The sequence below is a fragment of the Muscardinus avellanarius genome (assembly GCF_963383645.1).
Source record: "Muscardinus avellanarius genome assembly, chromosome: X".
Taxonomy (NCBI): domain Eukaryota; kingdom Metazoa; phylum Chordata; class Mammalia; order Rodentia; family Gliridae; genus Muscardinus; species Muscardinus avellanarius.
The window spans coordinates 117,869,408-117,889,807 of NC_137792.1; the positions used below are offsets into that span (position 1 = coordinate 117,869,408).

At 33.7% G+C, this 20,400-nt stretch overlaps 1 protein-coding gene across 1 annotated transcript in view; it reads right to left on the reverse strand.

Moving 5' to 3' along the window:
• Positions 1–20,400, reverse strand: part of HDX (highly divergent homeobox) — a gene marked incomplete at its 3' end in the record, with an annotated part of 111,514 nt that overhangs the window by 71,952 nt on the left and 19,162 nt on the right. The window contains exons 2-3 of the mRNA XM_080718344.1: positions 16,349–16,495; positions 9,502–10,617 (exon numbers count right to left, since the gene is read on the reverse strand). Coding sequence (XP_080574470.1) covers positions 9,502–10,617; positions 16,349–16,495 — 1,263 coding nt within the window. The remainder of the gene's footprint in view (positions 1–9,501; positions 10,618–16,348; positions 16,496–20,400) is intronic.

A 20,400-nucleotide genomic window follows, 5' to 3' on the forward strand; every position in this document is an offset into this window, starting at 1 on the left:
ATGACTCACCAGAAAGATTGCCTCATTACTTCACACTTCTTTTATTTTAACTGAAAATATACAGCCCAGATTGAACATTCATACTATTCACAAATGCAGCTCAGAATGAATTCTATTTTCCAAAATCAAATTTTTTCCTCAAATGATGATGATTTGTCACCACTGAGAGCATTTAGAAGAATCCCACAGGCTCTTAAAGCAATTGTAAAAGAACTTTTAAAAAGTTTCTGGCAAAATTGAACATTATTAAAATAAGTATATATAGGAAACTTTCCAAGGTAACACTAATTTGAATTCTGTTCAAATGTCTATCAGATATCTCTTCTGTACATGGTGCTACTTTTGTGCTACAGGAAATGAAAAAGATGAAACAAAATTTCGTGGAGGGCAAGAACAATGATTTGATATTAAGAGATAAGACAAGTATAAGGATGACTTTAATACAAGGAAAACTAAGAAAGTCAGGTGTGGTGGCACACACCTGTAGTCCCGGCTATTTAGAAAGCTGAGGCAGGAGGATTGCTCATTGGAGCCCAGCCGGGGCAACACAGTGAGACCCCTGCTCAAACAATGAACAACAAAAAGAAAGCTATGATAAATGGCATAATGAGGTATAAAAATGAAATGTAAAAGTTCAAAATATGATAAAATTATACCTACTTGTGGGTGGGAAACTTAAAAGATGGGAAGGATTTTGATGGAAAAATAAAAAGACTGCATTATAAGAGAAAAATATGAGGACACTGGAATAAAAGGATACGGTGTGTTTGGTAAACAGTCAGTTCAACTAGAACTGTAAAGGGAGATGGGGATAACTTCGTGGAGGTCATGAATATCAGGTACCTTTATAACTAATTTGATCAAAGTTGGGGTGACATTGATGGTTCTCAAGCAGATGTCTGATATTGTCAGAATTGTATTTTTATATACTAGTGAACTCAGTTTATCTATGTGTACCTAGAGTGAATTGAGGAATTACAGCAACTCTTATAATAGTTTGGGCACAAGGTAATCCATGCCTGAAACTAGGTTAGTGGAGGTAGGTATTGAGAAAATAAATATATAAAACATACTTCTAAAGAAAGGTTTTATGCATGAGATAGAAAAGAACTAGATGGTGCAGAGATAATGGCGATATTCATTTTATGGCCGTCATAAAACTACCTTTCAAAGTGGTTGACCTCCTCAACCTAATGGAGGATCACAACTTTAAATGCAAATGCAAGTGCTTGCTGTTGGAAATCTGTGTCTTAATGCTAAGAATGGAAACACTAAAAGAAGTAACACACTTATTTGGATGTAAATTAGAGTCACAATGTATGCATAGTTAAGGTTTCTGAATCCAACTGTAGCCCACTTATGTAAAACCATGCACTGTATATCAGAATATTAATTATACATTACATACACTCATTAGCTTATATGATGGCAAATACACAAGAAGGCACACATATAGTTAACTATCACAAATCATTTAGACCTTGCGTATGACTATTAATAGTCATACAGGAATTATATATAAAAAAGCATTCACTTGATGTAAAAAATCTTGTTTATAAGGACAATTATGCAGATATGCTGAGTAACCTATTTTTAAAATTTCAGATCAATCTATGTATTGCTACTAATGGAAACATACTGCAATTTATGTGAGCTAGGAAAATCGAGAATTTTATTAATTAGCATCTTATTAAATGGAATTCAATTAACTGAAACCAGGCAATAACTGGGTATCTCAGCAAAGATCATCTGTAAAAGATTCATAAATCAATGTTTTAGCTCTCCATCAGTTGTTTTGATGTTAGCTGAGCATCACAAGCTATCAATCATTCCACTTAATTGGCAGGGTTTCCTAGGTGCTTTTCAATTATGAACTGTACAGCACAGAGCACACTGCTGGGCATGTGATAGCCACCCGATAAATATTTGCTGATTGATTGAATTAATTTGGCCTTCATTATTCACGAGGTATGACTCTGAAATTCAACAAAAGGCCAAATGCGGCAATATCCAAGAGATGGTTACATGGGGTAAGTAAGAAGCTGGAGGGAGGGGATAAACTGCTTCTTGTTGAGAACAATGTTTTGTGGAACAAAGAAAAAACAATGACCCCGCATATATAAAGAATCATTTCCCCTCTTCTCTCCACTAATTCTCTGGCAAAGCTTTAAGAAATTATATTATTTATACAAAGTACTTTGAATACTACCACTTTGGAATAAGCAAGTAACATTTTTAAGTACATTTTCTTTTCTTTCTTTCTTTTTTTTTTTTGCAGTAATGGGGAACCCAGGGGCATTCTACTTCTGAACTACACCCCTAGTCCTATTTTTAGTCTTTTTTATTTTTGAAACAGGGTCTCTCTGGGTTGCGAAGGACCTCGCTAAGTAGCTGAGGCTGTCCTTGAACCACGATCCATTCTGTTCCTCCAGAATGCTGGGATTACAAGCGTGTGCCACCATGCCAGGCTTTTTTTTTTTTTTTCTTCTATTAAGCAATAGGCAACAAAGTGTTTAGAAATTTTTTTTTTAGCCTAAACAATTCTTGGAATTGACAACCAAAATATTTGGGGGATTATTTTCTACATATTCCTAGTAGTTAAATTTTACAAACCAGTAGAATTTAAGATCAAGGAAGCTGCTAGATATGGTAGCTCATGCCCATAATCCTAGTGATTCTGGAACCTGAGGCAGAAGACTCACAGGTCTGAGGCCAGCGTAGGGAATTTAGTGAAGTCCTTCCTCAAAATAAATAAAAAAAACCAAAGTTTGGAGGCTGTAGCTCAGTGGTAGAGTACCCCAATATTCAACGCCCAGTTTAAAAAAAAACAGGGAAACTGAATATTCAAGATTTTTACCATGAAATTATAAAATAATCAAACCTGGTGTGGTGGTTCAGGCCTGTAATCTCAGTACTTGGGAGGCTGAGACAGGGAGATAGAAGATTTGACTAGCCTCAGCAACTTTGTGAGACTCTCAGAAACCTAGAGAGATACTGATTCAAAAAAAATTGAGAAGGGCTGGGGGTGTAGTTTGGAAATAGATTACATCTGGGTTCAATCCCCAGGACTACACACACACAAAAGGAATCAGCAAAATTGTGAGATTCCTGACTCCTGAAATACTGGCTGTTAAAAGTGGTGGTATAAGTAAAATAAAATAATAAGTGTAATGATTATCTTCTGATTGAAAAGCACTGGGGGTGTACAACTTTAAATTTGAATTTTATGAAATTATACTTATACTCTAGAATATTTCAAAACATGATCTAATTTGATTCATGTAAAAAGATAGACATTTGAAAAACTATGGGAGTTCTTTATTAATTTCAGAAGACAAATTGTCAGTTGTTAGCTTTAGGTTCTAAATATAATTTTATAACTGAAATGAAGTAGTTTTTTTTTTTACATGTATAGAGATCACCTCTCCAAACCATAGCAAAAGATTTATTGCTCTTATCGAGCTACCATCTTTGCTGGACTGAACTACTGTTCTTACCATGAATAAGTCTACTTTGCAGACAGCTCCCTGTTGAACCTAAAGATATGCTTTTAAAAGAAATCAAACACCCTGGCCATTTATTACACTAATTCTATTTTTCAGTTCACTCCATAATTTAAAAAACAAGCTACAGAAAGAAGTCAGTAAGATGAATGAAAAGAAATTCTAGACCCTTGTCTCCACATAGAGACATTAAGTAAATAACTAGTGACTGAATAAAATAATTTTATGGTAGTTAGAAAAATCATTTAAGACTTAGATCAATTAAGCAAGTACCCAATCAATAAAATACCATATTCATAATTGTAGGGAATTTGTTTAGGTAGTTAACATTTTATTAGGAAGCTAAAATGATAGTTATTTCCAAGAAAAATTAATAGTAAGGTAGTGAGAATAAAACTGTTTAATTTGGCACTGGGTATTGAACCAAAAGGCAATGATTGTCACCTGATATATATTTGCTGATTGAATTAATCTTTTTATATTTTCTATTGGTGCACTGTAGTCATACATATTAATGGGGGCACAGGATGGTGGAGGCATACTTGCACACATCACTCATTTAGCCCTTCCCCAATTCCTACCCCATTCCCTCCCCCTCCCTCCTCATGTTTGGCTCAGTGATTGATATGTTCATGAATGTACATCATGGACATTAGGAAATTTCATGGTATTTTTACTTGCCTCTGTCACACATCCTTGTATGGCATAACAAATTTTTTTTTAGAAAATATTGGCCTAATCCCCAGTCTCTTTTGTGAACAAGAACCAGACGGAATTTCACTTATTTGCAATGTTCTAACTTGTCTGGAAGGACTGACCTCCATCCTTAATTTGGAGTTCAGATAGCAAAAGTGGCACAGCTCAGATTTCAGGTTATGGGAAGGTATGAGAAGCCATGGGTAAGGTATATAATTTTCTTAAGGATGCAGCCAACCAACAGAAACATGGACAAAGAAGATCCTTATTGAGAAATAGAATGTAACAGGGAAGACATAAAAATCCAAGAGACCTTTTAACTTTATGCCAAGCTAATTAGTGAATGTCTCAAATTGTATGGCACCTGAATACAAAGACTGGGAGTGTTTATTTTGTTCCAAATAGCCAATATAAAAATTCACAATGTATGCAGCAAAATAGATAAATGGAAAATATTACCTATTCAAAGAAACAAACAAATCTCAAGAAAATACCCCTGAAGAAGTGCATGTTATTAGGCTCACTAGAAAAATGCTCTAAGACAACGTTTTATATTTTATGCAAGCCTCATGCTAAACAAAGGAGAAAACTAGTATATAAAGAAAAGATGAACAAAAAGGAATCAAAGCATACTGCAACAAAACCATCAAGTCACAAAGGAAGACAGCAAGAGAAGAAATAAACTCCAAAATAATCAGTTAGAAAAAAGCCTAAGAAATTGTAATATTATAAATTAATTGAATTCTGTATTCAAAAGACACAGTGTTTGAATGGATTTAGAAAACTGCAAGATCCAACAGTAGGTCGCCTGGAAGAGATTCACTTGGACATACATAGGCTGGATTTAAGGGATGTAAACTCATATTACATATAACCAAAAGAAAAGAGGGGTGGCTTTAATTTTATCAGTCTTTCATTAAAAATCTGCCCAAAGCCATAACAAGTTCACCATATAATGATATATAGATCAATTCATCAACAAGTTGTAATGGCCAGACACAATGGTACATGTCTATAATCCAAGCTACTAGGAACGTTAAGGCCAGAGGGTCACAAATTTGAGATCAGCCTGGGCAAGACCTGTCTCAGAATAAAATAGGTGCTGAGGGTGTAGCTCAGAGGTAGAGGAGGTAGAGCACTTGCCTAGCATTTGTGAAGCCTGAGGTTTACTCCTCAGTATTACATATATACATATATATGTGTGAATCATAGTATACATTATAAGTGTATATATTATTATAAAACTAATATATAAATAAATGTACCATTAATATATAATTAATACATTGATATATAATTATATAATATACTAATTAATGTATCATTTTATATACCATTAATATATATATGTGATTATAAATATGCAAGTATAAATGTATACTTTCCAAAGTGCAATGTAAAGCAAATATTAAAAGACATGAAGGGAAAAATAAATAGCAGTATAAAAATAGATCATCTTTCCACTGAAAGATAATCAAAGTACAAAATCATTAAGAAAAGTACATACTTGAAGAGCATCATAGACCTAATGAACCAAACAGGCATATACAGAACATTCCTTCCAACAGTAGACAGAATGTACTATTTTCATGCATGTGTGATGCTGGAAATTGAACCCAGGGTCATTCCACCTCAAAGCTCCAACTTGTTTTGTTTTGAAACAGGGTCTGTCTACATTACTGAGAATCTCAACATTGCTGAGACTGTCCTTGAATCTGCGATCTTTCTGTATCCTCCTCCCAAGTACTGATATTTCAGGCGTATGCTATCACCCTCAGCTCTCTTTTCAAGAAAACACAGGTTATGCTTTAATATAGATCATATATTAGGCCACAAAACCAGTCAATATAAGAAGATTGAAATGATATCATGTGTGCATGCATGCCTATACCATTTTGTTCTCCACTAAGATGTTTGACTACAATGCACCACTAAAAATAAAAAAAGAAATGGTATCAAGTATCTGTTCCAACTATAATGGTATGAAATTAGAAAAATTCACAATTATGCAAAATTTAAAATAACATGCTCCTGATAAAACAATGGATCCAAGAAAAATCAAGGAAATAAAATATACAGATAATAAATGAAACTATAGTATAATAAAACTTACGGAGTATAGTAGTAGCAGTTCTGCTTTGTTTTGAAAGTGTCCACCCCAAAGCTTACATGTTGAAAACTTAATCTTCTAATTTATGTGTTAGTAATATTTAATAGTATTTGGAGGTGGGGCATTTGGGAGGTAACTAGTATTAAGTGGGATCTTGAAGGTGAGACCTTCATGACATGTATTGTCTCAGTTCAAGTGTGTTTGAGGTATAATAAAAATAGGAATACATTGGTTTTTAATAGTTATGGTAAGGATAATAGCTGATCTCCAGTTTTAGCCATTGTTTAATGCTGTTTCTTCAATTACCCTATGATAATTGTGGGGTCTGCAATATTTATTTATTTTTTAACAATTTTTTATTGAACATAAATAGCATACATTTAAACTATATTTGGTGCCCTCTGCCCCCGCCCCCGTTTTCCCTTCCCCCTCCCACCAATGGTTGTCCAGGTTAACCATGTCTTATTCATAATTTTACACATGTCCAGATGTAGACCCTCAAGATGACATGGAATGTAAAGGAGACCTGGAGTGATAGAGTTTCATTACTTTTCCATGTACCAGGGAAGGTGTGGAGAGACTTTCACAGATTGTATCATTTCATGCTACAGAATTCTTGTGAAGCAGGCTTTGTGAATTACACCATAGGAATGAAGAAACCGTAAAACACTGGGTTAAGTCATTTTCATAAAGTCACCCAGGTAGAAAGTGGCGGTACCTGGATTTGAAACTAGGTTTATTCAAGGTCGTATGATTATGCTCATATGATCATATTATAATCATATTATGAGCATATGATTATGTTAAGCATCCCTCCAATGAGCTACATCCCTCAGATATTTTTTTTAATTAGGATCTCTCCTATGTTTGGGACTCAAACCTGCAATCTTCCTGCCTCAATCTCCTAAGTACTGGGATTACAGGACTGGACCGCAGCACCCAGCAGGCAACTTTTCTTTTAAAAAGATTACTACTCAAAAAGTGGTTGCTAAATTTTATTGCCCTAAAATATAAATAAAATACGCATAACTATAATTCTAGCCCTTGGGAGGCTGAGACAGGAAGATTGCAGGTTGAGGCCAGCCTCAACATCTTACCAAACCCTTTGCAACTTATTGAGAGCCTATTTCACAATAAAAAGGAAGGGCTGGGGATGTGACTGGAAGGTAGAATGTCCCTGAGTTCAATCCCTATACATATACACTTATTAGAAACATGTGGCTTCTTAAAAGTTCTGCCAGAAAAAAAAAAAAAAAGCAAGGAGACTAAAACGGTAAAACCAGAGGTGAAATTATCTGTAAGGTACTGGTAGGCCTATGGAAAAAATAAAAATTGAACTCTGCATTCTCAGGCTTTCTGTGAATTCAAACACGGTTGAAATAGTTTTGCTGTATGGTAAAGCAGACACAACAATATACGAATAATGTATTCTTGAATTGGAATCCTGGTTCTGTCCTTTACTAGCTGTGTAATTCTGAGGAAGTAGTTAAGGAATAACTGATTATTTGTGTATATCATCATGAAGATAAAATGAGATGGGGTATATCAAATAATACTGAAGCCTAGCATTTGATAGGCCCTCAACAAATGGTAAATATTATTATTATTATTATTATTATTATTATTATTTTGCAGTACTTGGGATGGAACCCAGAGACATTCTACCTCTGAGCCACACCCCAGCCCTATTTTTTATTTTTTATTTTGAAACAGGGTCTCACAGAGTTGCAAAGGGCCTCATTAAGTAGCTGAGGCTGTCCGCGAACCACGATCCTCCCATTTCAGCCTCCCAAATGCTGAGATAGATTACAAGCATGTTGCCACCATGCCTGGCTATTACTGTTATGATTAAGAATAACATTAAAGACATTAATGAGGTGCAAGAAAGTGTGAACTTAGTGAGGGCTTCAGAAACCTAGTGAGACTCTGTTTCAAAATAAAGAAAAATAAAGTAGGGCTGGGAGTGTAGCTCAGATGAGTTTAACCTGTAGTCACACACACACACACACACACACACACACACACACACACACACACACACAGCACAAATGAAAGCAGGACCATTGGAGAGGATATTCATGGTATGATTAACTTTAAACATGATTTAGTAAAGAGTATACACAGAAAAATGAGTCAATTCTCAATAAGAAATGACTATTAATCACAATGATCAAATTCTTCTGTTAGAGCCAGGTGCCTGAAGGGTACTTCTTATAGTATGTTATTGCTTTTCATTTTGAATCAGGAAGCTGTAAAATGGAGGGAATTAAGAGAAGATGGTTCTTTAAATTAGTTGAGAATAGCCTGGAAGCACCTTAAATCCTGATAAACCTTAAGTATTGTGGTTGAACAGATAAGGTCTAGCCAGGAGCAAGGAAAAATGGCAAACATCCATGCCCTGTTATTCAAATCCTCTAAAACAGATTTTTTCAGAGGGAAGATCTGTGGTCTTAAGAGATATTCTGAGGAAGGCTTATACCTTACTGTGAAAGGATTATTCAGAGCCTATCTAAACAATTGGATATGTGAAATAGTAAAGAAATAACTCCTATTTTGTTCACACGTGTAAAATCCTTTAATACGTATTCTCAATATGTCATTTCTCTATAAACATTTTTATAAATGGCTATTTGATTAATGCTGCACTTAAAATTTATTGAAGCATTTATTTTCAGGGGAAAAGAAACCCAATTGTGTGAGTTACCACAGGCTCTGACTTCTCAGCCATTAGCACCTAGGGAAATGATTGACTTGCCTGGCTATGGACCCAGGGAAGGAACCACTCGTTTAGAGACATATCCCCAGACTGCAAGTAAAAACCATTACAAGAATAATCTATATTCAAGAGGATGAGCCTAGCCAATTTAATCCTATTTTAGATATGGGAAATGCCATGCTTCCCATAAAGCTACCATTTCCTGAACAAAATCATTTTAAATGTCAGGGAAAAGCTGCCATGTTATAAAAATGACTACATTCCATTTTAAAGAAAAAAACCTCATCATTTTTAAACATGACAAAGAAAGCACAAAACTCTTCAAGGAGTTGACCCCAAACCATCACTGTGAGGAGAAAAAAACTCAAATTATTTCAAAATATGAGTTAATTGACACAGGCCCCAAGTGTACAAAAACAGTCCTTAAAACCAAACACAGCTTTCAATAACCTCTATTAAATAAGTTCATACATTACCTGGTAATTGTTTTGGTTCTGTGATAATCTCAATTGGTTTGATGATGGAAAATGTGGAGAAAAGTTGCTCCGTGACGGATTTGTGTTACTGTACATTGTACTAGGGGCTGTATGTAATGAGGTCCGTGGTGTCAAGTGGAAATCTCTGTTTTGATACAGTACATTGTCTGACAAATCTCTCATGTTCACCATCTGTGAATTTGGCAAATTTTTTCCTGGTCCAGGCATAGTTGCACTTTGGTTCTCAGCTCGAAGGGAACTGCCACTCTCATAAAATCTTGAGTAGCTTGGAATCTGTGCTCCCATCGAAGCCAACTCTTCCTCTCTGGCATACTCATCTTCAGCATCTCCAGTTTCCATTGCAATGGACAAACAAGATCCTTCTGCTAAGCTAGACTTTTGTGTGGCATTTCCTCCCAGAATTCTCTGGGGATAATCACTGACTGCCAGTGAAAACACTTCACGGATTTCCAAGTTTTGCGTTCTACAGTAAGGGTCTCTAATAGTTGGCTTTTGTCCACATAAGTTATGTGTTGCCAGGCCTGTATGTTCAGGTTTATATGACCTTTGAATCCCAACAGGTTCAATTTTGCAAGGTCTGTGGCACACAGATGGCTTTTGAGGTACTGTCATTTCAGAGGCTTGCACTGAAGAGCTTCCGTGGTTTTTCTTTGTGTGATTGTATACTGAGTTTCCAGCATTTAGCACACTTGTCTGTCTTGACAAAATAATTGTTTTTTCACCTAAGAGCAGAGAAGCATTTTTACAGTGTGCTACTTGTCTTTGAACAGGAATGTGCAACTGAAACTCGGTATCATTTTTACTGGCTGTTTTCTGAATAGGAATTTTATGGGCTTCTGTAATTTGTGTACTTGTATGTTTGGTCATCGTCCCTTGCCTACTTGATGAACTGGCTGGACTGTATATACCAGTTACAATGACATCATTATTGGCAGAGGTCCAAGAAGACTGTTGACTTGAGGGTCGAGGAATATTAACCACATTTCTGACTGTAATGTCTGGAGAAACCAAAGAGGTACCAGAAACAGTTCCTGTAGTTGTTCCTGACTCAGAATTCTTACTACTCATTTTTCTTCGCTTATTGCCAACCCACGTCTGAAAAGATAAAAAAAAGGGTATTACCAAAAAAAAAAAAAGAAAGAAAAAAAAGAAAAACCAATTTCTAAAATAAGTGTCAAAATAGTTTTAGGCAGAAAAGTCCTGAAATTTTTCTATATTTTATATTGCATTAAAGATTATAAAATCTCAGAAAATTTTAAAATTTTACTTAGAAATATAAGTAACTAATAAAATCCTTTATTAATGTATCTATATCTTAAAATGTAATAAATATTTAATAAGAATATATGATAAATTGTAGTCTTATCTTTCCTAAAATCAAGGCCTATCCAAAGGTAAAAGGAAAAGTAACAATAAATGAAAAGTAACTGAAGTATATAAGCAAAGTTGATTAAGGTTTCATCCAATAAATATCTAGAAACTTTGAAAATAAAATGTAAATGTATTACAAAACATATGATTAGTATGTATCAAAAATTCTAAAAATTCTTCTGTGCTTTGACTTAGTAAATAATTTTCTAGGAATTTATCCTAAAAGTAATCACAGATATAGACTAATCATATGTAATGATGTTCATCACATATTTACTTATAAAAGCAAAATATTGGAAGAATATAAAAGATAGGCTCTTTAATGTCATTAGAAAATTGTCATTGCTTTACTAAACAAATATACATTTGCAACCTTCAGGCTTCAAAACTTAGCGTGTGTGGCTATATCATAACTTGTTTAATTACATACTTCTATCTATAGAAATATTATTATAAACCATATTGCAGTATACCTCACTGTACATGCCTTATGCTGTGGGTTCATTAGAATGCAATCATAAGATCTCATATTTTCCAAATGCCCTCCAACATATGAGAGTTCTGTTTTTCTCACACACTCACCAATAGTTTGCATATTTTGTAGTCTCCACTAATCTGGGAGTTAATAAAAGGTTATTAATTGCTGTTTTGATTCGAATTTCTATGGTTACCATATTTCCTTGATAGAATTTCTCATCCATTACCTTTACCTATTTTTATATTGGGGTGTTTGTCTTTTTAAACTGATTTGTAAGAGCAATTTTCTACTGAAGCTAATAACACTTTGTCATACATTGCAGTTTTTTGTTTGTCATTAATTTATGGTAGTTATTTTCTCTCTTATACTTTTCTGTACTTACCAAATTTTGTATAATGAATATGTATTACTTTCTTTAAGCACAAAAATGTTATTAATAAAAAAACAATACCAGTGGTTGGCACTTAGGATTTGATTACAAAATATATACTTTTATATAAGTAATGTATTATAATTATCTTAGTATTATTGTGCTGAATCATGGTTCCTCTTAAAATATGCAATAAGAAATAATACAGTGTATGATGTAATTACCAAACTTTGTAATTATTCCAAAATGCTCACACTATGATAAACTTCCAAAACACATTAATCTACAAAGTATTAAAATAAATGAATGAATAGAAACATTAAATAAACTAGTATTGCACAAATGAGGTGAAGAATGTATTTGTCTAACATTTTTTGGATATATCTTTGATAGCCCCATAAATTATCAACTTTTCAATGTTTATTTTGACAATGTTTATGTATACATAATAATGTCATTCTAATACTTTATATAATGGCTAACATATATTGAATCTTCTTGTATGTGTTTTATGCAACACATGTATATGTATGTAAATAGGCATGTATAAATTAATAAACTGAGGTTCATAAATAATGTGTAAATGGTAGAAGGAGATACTGTTAGAAAGTAGTAAAGATTCAAAGTCATTTTTACTTGACTTCAGAGCATATTCTTCTTCCTTTACCCCAGATATCATGGCTAGAAACTCCAGAAACTCATGTCTGTTGGACATTTTACTTTTGTAATCATTTCTTCCACAAAGAAAAATTTCTCCCACAAATAAACTGTGATGCTCCCTTTTACTTCACATGAGGTAGTGATCACTTTATACTTACTCTGATTTACAATCATGAAAACGCAGGAGATAAAATTCAGGCCACAGAACATATAATTGTTACAGGAGACAAAAGAGAAAAATAAATTTCTAAAGTATATACTCAAAAGAGATATTTTTCAAAAAAGGTCTGTAAATAAAATGTCCATAAGGGTGAATTTTATAAATATTCAAACTAAGTTTCCATGCTATGGCTTTTCAAGTAAAAACAAAAATATGTGAAGGAAGCATGATGTGCTTGTACAGAACTTTTTCAAAAATATGTGAGCATTATAGCAAAACACTTCAATAGGAAAGCAATAATAAATTGGTAGAATGTTAATTCCAGAATTGTTATATCTGGAGGACAGTTTCTGGGCCACCTTGCAATAAAATCCACTACCTACTGTGTTCTCATTACATATTACCTCCTGCCTTAACTCAGGAAGTTTGTGATCTGACTACATTGCTAAGTCATGGCTTACATATATAGTTCTATATAGTTTGGATTATGTTTTTATAGTTTATATCAGTAGATGTATATTATGGATAGTTGCTTATATTGATTATGAGCTATTTATATTCCATACTCATCAAAAAGTAAAGTGCACTAGAATAATATCATCCTCCTAGCAACTCAGCTACCTGGCAGCATAAGGACCTCACTTTGCAGAATACACACCACACGGATGTGACAGGATCCATGTACTTCACTAATAGGACAACCCCTAACCTTAAAACCCACTTTCTCCAATATTATAAATAATTTAACCAAATTCAGTATGCTACAATAAATTACAAACAACAAATAAAAGGGGCATTGGCAATAGAGGTTGCAGATGGCAGGCACCCTGACAGTGCTGAAACTAGAAATGTTCACTAAACATTGCTCATTAAATAGGAAAAATAAAAAAATAAATGAAACATAAATCAATGCAAAAAATCACTAAATAGATATTTGAGGTTCTTTAATGAAGTTGGAAAATCCGACGTGCCTTATCAAGTTGTGAGAATTATTTTATAACACAGTATAATAATTGCCATAATGAAAACCCTGAGTCAAAATTTAGGATTCAATTATTTTCCATATTCTCTATAGAAGAAAAATATAAAATCACATACTAAGAAACATTCCCAACTTAAAATGATGAAAAAGAAAATTCATTGTCTGAGGGTTTGAATAATTCAATTATATTTTACAAAAAGTTGTTCAGTTATAAGATCCAAAATTTATCAATACTTATTAGATGTAAATGATTCCCATTGTAAATTCCTCATTGGTGAGAAGAGAAAAAAAACAATTCAAATAAATCAATATGATAAGAATTGGAGGTGAGAAATTAGCAAAATAACACCACATAGGAAAAAAGAAAAGGTATTTGAGTTATCAACACTTGGTGTCCTCTTTAAGTTCTCTCTTAGAAATACACTCTTTCTAAATCTCTTTTCCTTTTTTGTTGGTTTATATTCTTATTTGTTTTAAAATTAATTTTTGATATATTGTAATTGTACATGACTGTAAGTTTTGTGGTTATACATTCCTACAGGCACACAACATCACTTGGTCTGTTTTCCTCCCCACCCCCTTTACACAATAAATGAATGTATACTAAGAATGTTTTTATTTTGCTATGCCTCATTCTTTGTTATTCTGCTTCTTTATCCTATTACTCTTACTTTTACTTGAATGTTTTAATATTTTAAGTTATGTTTATATTTTAATTCATTCTTTTTGTGTGTGTGGGCTTGGGGATGGAACCCAGGGGCATTCGACCTCCGAGCTACACCCCCTGCCCTGTTTTTTATCCTTTATTTTGATACTGGGTCTCACTGAGTTGCAAAGGGCCTCACTAAGTAGCTGAGGCTGTCTGTGAACCGTGATCCTCCTGTCTCAGCCTCCCAAGTACTGGGATTACAAGTGTGTGCCACCAACGCCCGGCTGGATTAATTCTTTTTTTTTTTTTTTTTGGAGGCACTGGGGTGGAACCCAGAGGCTTTCTACCTCCGGGCTATACTCCCAGACCTATTTTATATTTTATTAGGAAACAAGGTCTCACTAAGTTGCTGAGAGCCTCACTAAGTAGCTGAGGCTGGCTTCGAACCTATGCGATCCTCCTGTCTCAGCCTCCCAAGCGTGGGGATTACAAGCGTGAGCCACCAGGCCTGGTTGGATTAATTCTTAATACAGTGGAAATGGAATTCTTTCTAAAAAATACAACAACTAATAATAATAATAATAATAATAATAATAATAATAAAGAAAGGTGTCTGTCAAGTTAAACATAGAAGCCTAGCAAAATATGGTTGTGCAATTGTGAGTCTACAAATAACTCTCTTTTCTTCAGAATGGAAAATCCATCAAAACTGTGTTGAGATTTACATTAGGAAGACTGAATTCTGTACAATTTATACTGTCCTGGAATAAAGATAATGAATCTATTTTATACAGTTTCTTATTTAATAGTATACTTATAATTGTACTTCTAAGAATTTACATATTTCATTATCATTGTTTTAGATTTCCACATCATTTGGAATACAAATTAAATACTTGTGTTTTAACAAACTCAATATTCATGCACAATCTTGTAGTTTATGAGGGCAACACTGTAATCATACATTGTAAATATGAAAACCCAAAATACAGCTACATGGGAATACTTTTCACTTTAAAGTAATGGTAAGATAAAAGGGAAAAAAACAAGATAATTACTTGAAGGAAAAGTTTTACTTCAATGCAATCTCATTAACTTGAAATATTTTATATTGATTTTCTAAGGCAAGTAAACATTTTTCTCTGATATTTAGTAAAGGTAATCCAAAACATTGCCTTTGGAGCTACCAATAGGAGACATTTCTAGTTCTTACACAATTCTATATATAATGGTGATCTCAAAAAAAAAGAAACAGATAACCTGGATATTTTCTCTTAGAATTGGTGGCAAAATTTCCTATATGAAGATGAATAAAACTCTTAGTTTTCAGAAATATTTCCTAAATAATTCTGTTTATCAAAAGTTTTTCTTTAATATCCAGTGCCTTGGAAAGTACGTGAAACAGTAAAATAAACTTCAGAACAGAAATCCTTTCTCTTTACCAAATTGCCCTAATGAATGCCAAGGATGGGGAAGTTGCTCATGTTTGAATCAGTAAGTTTTCAAGCTATGATGATTTGTAGCATGTGTAAACAAACATGAAAAGCCTATGCATTCAAAAACATTAGTGACTAGCTCTGTTCGATTTATTTCTTGCCTCCTATCACCTTCTCATTGCCTTTCACGAATGTATAGCAGCTCTGATTTTTTACATCTGAACAAGTACAGTTATGATAATTTCTACCCTTGGGATTTCCTGTCTCTTACTTACTAACCATTAAAATGCACGCATTTTACTTAGAAGGAGAAGGTATTCATAAAACAGACTAGGTTTTCCTGAAAAGACAAAAATACTACAGTCATAAATGCCTGAGGCAAAATTCAACTATAACAAAAACAAAAAAGCGAAATACACAGAATTCCCTAAGAAAATGGCTATTTTGCTATCATTTAGGATATTGAATCTTGATTCGTTTGGGATTTAAAGAAAACAGAGGATCAACAAGCAATCTTAAAAATATTTATTAATTCAAAGAATTGGGATACTTAAAAGATATGTTTCAACTGCAAAGCTTATTAAAATTATTGTTGTTATAACAGGGAGATGAAGGTGTTTATAAAACTAGTACTTCATAAGCTGAATAGTTTTCTCATATTAAGCAAATATCACTTGCAATAAAAGGCTATAAATTCGAGTGCAAGACCTCAGTACTTACCCTGACTACACTGAAGTCCAGCTTAGTCTCCTGTGCACACTGTAATATGAGCTGAAAGCAATTTTTACTTTGATTTGTCATTCCATTTTCATAATAACGCTGTAAAATCCTTTGTTGTTCTACAGTAAATACAGAACGTAGATTCATCTAAAAATAAAAGAAGATACTCTGAAAATTGGAATAAAAATTGGTATGTGTATAATTTGTACACTTTGTTTTTAGATACAATTGATCTGCTTCCAAGCTGCAAATTTCTTTAAATGAATTAATTGCCAATAATGGGCAAAAATTTGTGTGCTAAAGGGAGACAGCTTCTCACTAGAAATATATATATGTGATGTAAACACTTATTGAATTTGTTCAGAAAAAGTACAAACTTTGAAGACCAAAAAAGATAGGAAACAAAAAAATTTAAAAAAATAAAGTCTTTATCTGGTTAGTCTCAGTGTATGGACAAAAAGGTTCTTTCACTGAAATAAATATTTATGGCTAGTAAAAGCAGAGATGGTGGTAGCCATACGTGGTCAATTATCAACAGGGACACCCACTGTTCTTTGTCAAGCAAGGCATCTGGCATATGTCTTACAGTCAGAAGCTGTGCCCTGGAACAAAAGGGTGCTTATATTTTTCCTCTTTCCAGGATAAAGGGGTTCTTTTATATATTAAAACAACACTTCTCTTTAAAATTTAAAAATAAACAGGAAGGGATACTGACTGTGAAAGTTTCTTTGCTGTGGTAATACTAAACAAAATAATTATTTTAATAACTACAGTATATAAATGCAAATTCAAAATCATATACACTTCACAAAATATGAGCCTTTTAGTTTAAATTGACAGCATCGTAATTAGACAAGATTAATAAGAATATATTTTTTTCCTGCCAGTACATGAGGTATTTAATATCAAGGCAAGAAACTCTGTGAATCTAATAAAGGCAAGTCAAACTCTATTTTAGAAAGTTGAACAATAGCGCAATTTTACACAGAACTCTTGGAATTCATTAAAGGAATTTAAGCTTGTTTAAAACTGTTATTTTGAAAATGTTATTCCTAAAAGTTGATAAACAGAAAACCTTTCCCAAAAATGTCTCTACAAAATTAAGAAAATAACAACGAAAACACTGTAAGACAAACCAGATTTTTTCTAATACACTGTGTATGCAAACAAACAATACATTGGTATGGAAATAAAATAATTTTCATTACCCTAAATGCTTTGAACAATGAAGCCATCTAATAAGGAAATCAGAGTCATACAGCCATACATTGTAATTTGTACACCTGACTTTCTATCTTGCTCACATTAGCACTTTGCTGACTAATGTTCAGATGGATTAGAGTAGTCAGGCGTGAGAGAGGACAAAGAAAAGATGCATATAGAGTATCTCCCTGAAATATTCATAAACAAAGTACTCAACTAAGTTTATTAAGAGAATGGTTCAATGCCGTACAGTAATGTGGAAATATAAGCCTTTTACCTGCGATCTGAAAAAATATTCAAGGAAGTTTAGACCAGTGAGTAGGGACAGTATCCAACAAAGAATCTTTTTACTATCATGGCTGCTAGCTTTCAGAGCAATTTGGTGTTCCTTTGTCCAAATGGTTCAGCTACTATCAGAAGAAAATTAAACGTCTGAAATACCTCCTCTAATGTAGATTTAGAAACAAGATTTTTTGGAATAGATTCTTTGGAATCCTCTGAGGAGGATGACAAACTTCAATTTACGAATTGGGGTAATGGCTCTGATCTTCCTCTGCAGGGGTATACCTACTTCAAAAATCCTGGAGTGCAGAAAACATGGTTGATCCAAAAGTGTGATGATACTTGTCCTAATAATGCAGACATTTTTTTCTGTTGCTGTCTGTGACTGTTATACTTACTCAAGTATGATATAAACTTTAAAAAACAAAATGTGTTCTTCCCCACGGATAACCAATAGCAAAATATAGGTGACTGAGTACTAAACAGATTTCTGGAGTCTACAATTCTCACAGTAGGCAATGCTTTAACCTTGTGAGTTTTCCCTTTAAAATTGGTAGCAACAGCAACATGAAACTTTGCTCAGGAGAGCTATTGTTTTTATTTCAAATTATATGAAATCCATCCTTTTTACAAAAATCATTATTTTTTCTTGAGGCACTGGGGATGGAACCCAGGGGCATTCTACTTCCGTGTTACACCCCCAGCCCTATTTTTGTATTCTTTATTTTGAAACAAGTTCTCGCTGAGTTGCAGAAGGCATCATTAAGTAGCTGAGGCTGTCTGTGAATCGATCCTCCTGTCTCAGCCTCCCAAATGCTGGGATTACAAGCATGTGTCACCATGCCCAGCTGAAGTTCATTCTTTAACACAACTACATAACCCCATTTGAGCAAGATAGCTTTGTCCTTATCTCCATCCACCCTAGTTAACTTAGTCTATGAAGTGACAAGATATTAAATGCCTGCACATATGCACATCCAAAGTTCTTAATAATTTGCAAAAATTAATCATAAAACAGTTTTTAAAATATTCACTTTTAAAGTTGGGTTCTTAACTATATAGAAGATACAATGACAAGCCATTGGTACCATGAAAATTGAGGCTATTGAGTTGGAGTGGGAGGAGGGCTGAATTAGGTGATTAGATGCTAAAGAAACGAGCCATTTAGTCTTATGCCAAGATTTTCTAGTCTAACATTCAATACATCATACCACCCACTTGGCACATGCCAGCCCATAGAAATAGGTCAACCTTTTTGCTATGCTTGGCTCCACTGCTATTTGTTAAATATCTTAATTTTCTTAAGCATGCATTTTCTGGTCTTTAAAATGCTGTGCTATTCAATTTGTGTTGCCTACCAATCTGAATTGCTACCAATAAGAATATGTACACTCATTTTTTTTAACTTGTAAAGCATGTGACACCACGCCCGGCTTATACTCTCCTTTTATCCATTATTATTTACTCACTTTTAAGTTTATATACACTTGAAACACATGCTTTTTGCTGTCTATTTTTGTTGCTGTTGTACTGCAGATTAAACCCAGAGGAATTCTACCTTCAAGCCACACCCCATTCCATTATTATTATTATTATTATTTTGAAAAATGTCTCTCTAAGTTGCTGACAGATTTGCTAAATTGCTGAAGCTGAGCTTGAACCTGCAATCCTCCTATCTCAGCTTCTTCAAGTACTGGTATGACAGGTATGCACCACCACACCAATTTGGTGTACAGTTTTACGATTAAGACAAATAATGTTATGTGAGATTACCATTTTTAATTTTGGATAAATTGCTATAATACTAGATGCTAACCACTAAGCCAAGCATGGGAAGGAGGGATGGGGAGAGAATGGGGTGGGGATCGAGTGGGGGCTGACTGGGCGATGTGTGCATGTATGTCTACAAAAGTTTGTATCCCACTATGATGTATGAATACAGTGCATCAATAAAAAATTAAAAAAGACAAATATGTATAACTATAATCCTACCACCAAAATCAAAATACAGAATAATTTTGTTACTCCAGAAAATTTTTCTATATTGTTTCTTTGTAATCAACCCCTCCAGCCTTCTCAAGTCCTGGCAATTCCTGGTCTATTCCTATAATTATGACTTTTATAGGATAACATCTAAGTGGAATCCTACATTAGGTAGACACCTGAGCCTACCTTCTTTTACTCAACAGAATGCATCAGAGATCCAGATATGTTGTTATGTGTTATCAATATTTTGTGTTTTTTTCCCCTATAGGGTAGTATTTCATTATATGACTGTTCCTCATTAATCTGTCTGTCCACTGAGGGACATTTGGACTCTTTCAAGTTTTTGACAATCATAGCTTATGGTTCACAGAATGTTTGTATACAGTTTTCTGTGTATAAGTAAGGGTTGATTTCTCTTGAATAAATACCCAGGGAAAGTACTGCCAAGTAACATGATAAGTTCATATTGAACTTTATGAGAAGGTGATAAATGTTTCCAAAAGTTACTGTGTATATCAGTCTGAATGTATGCTAATTTCCATATGATCCACATAAAAATAAATAAATAAACAAACAAAAGT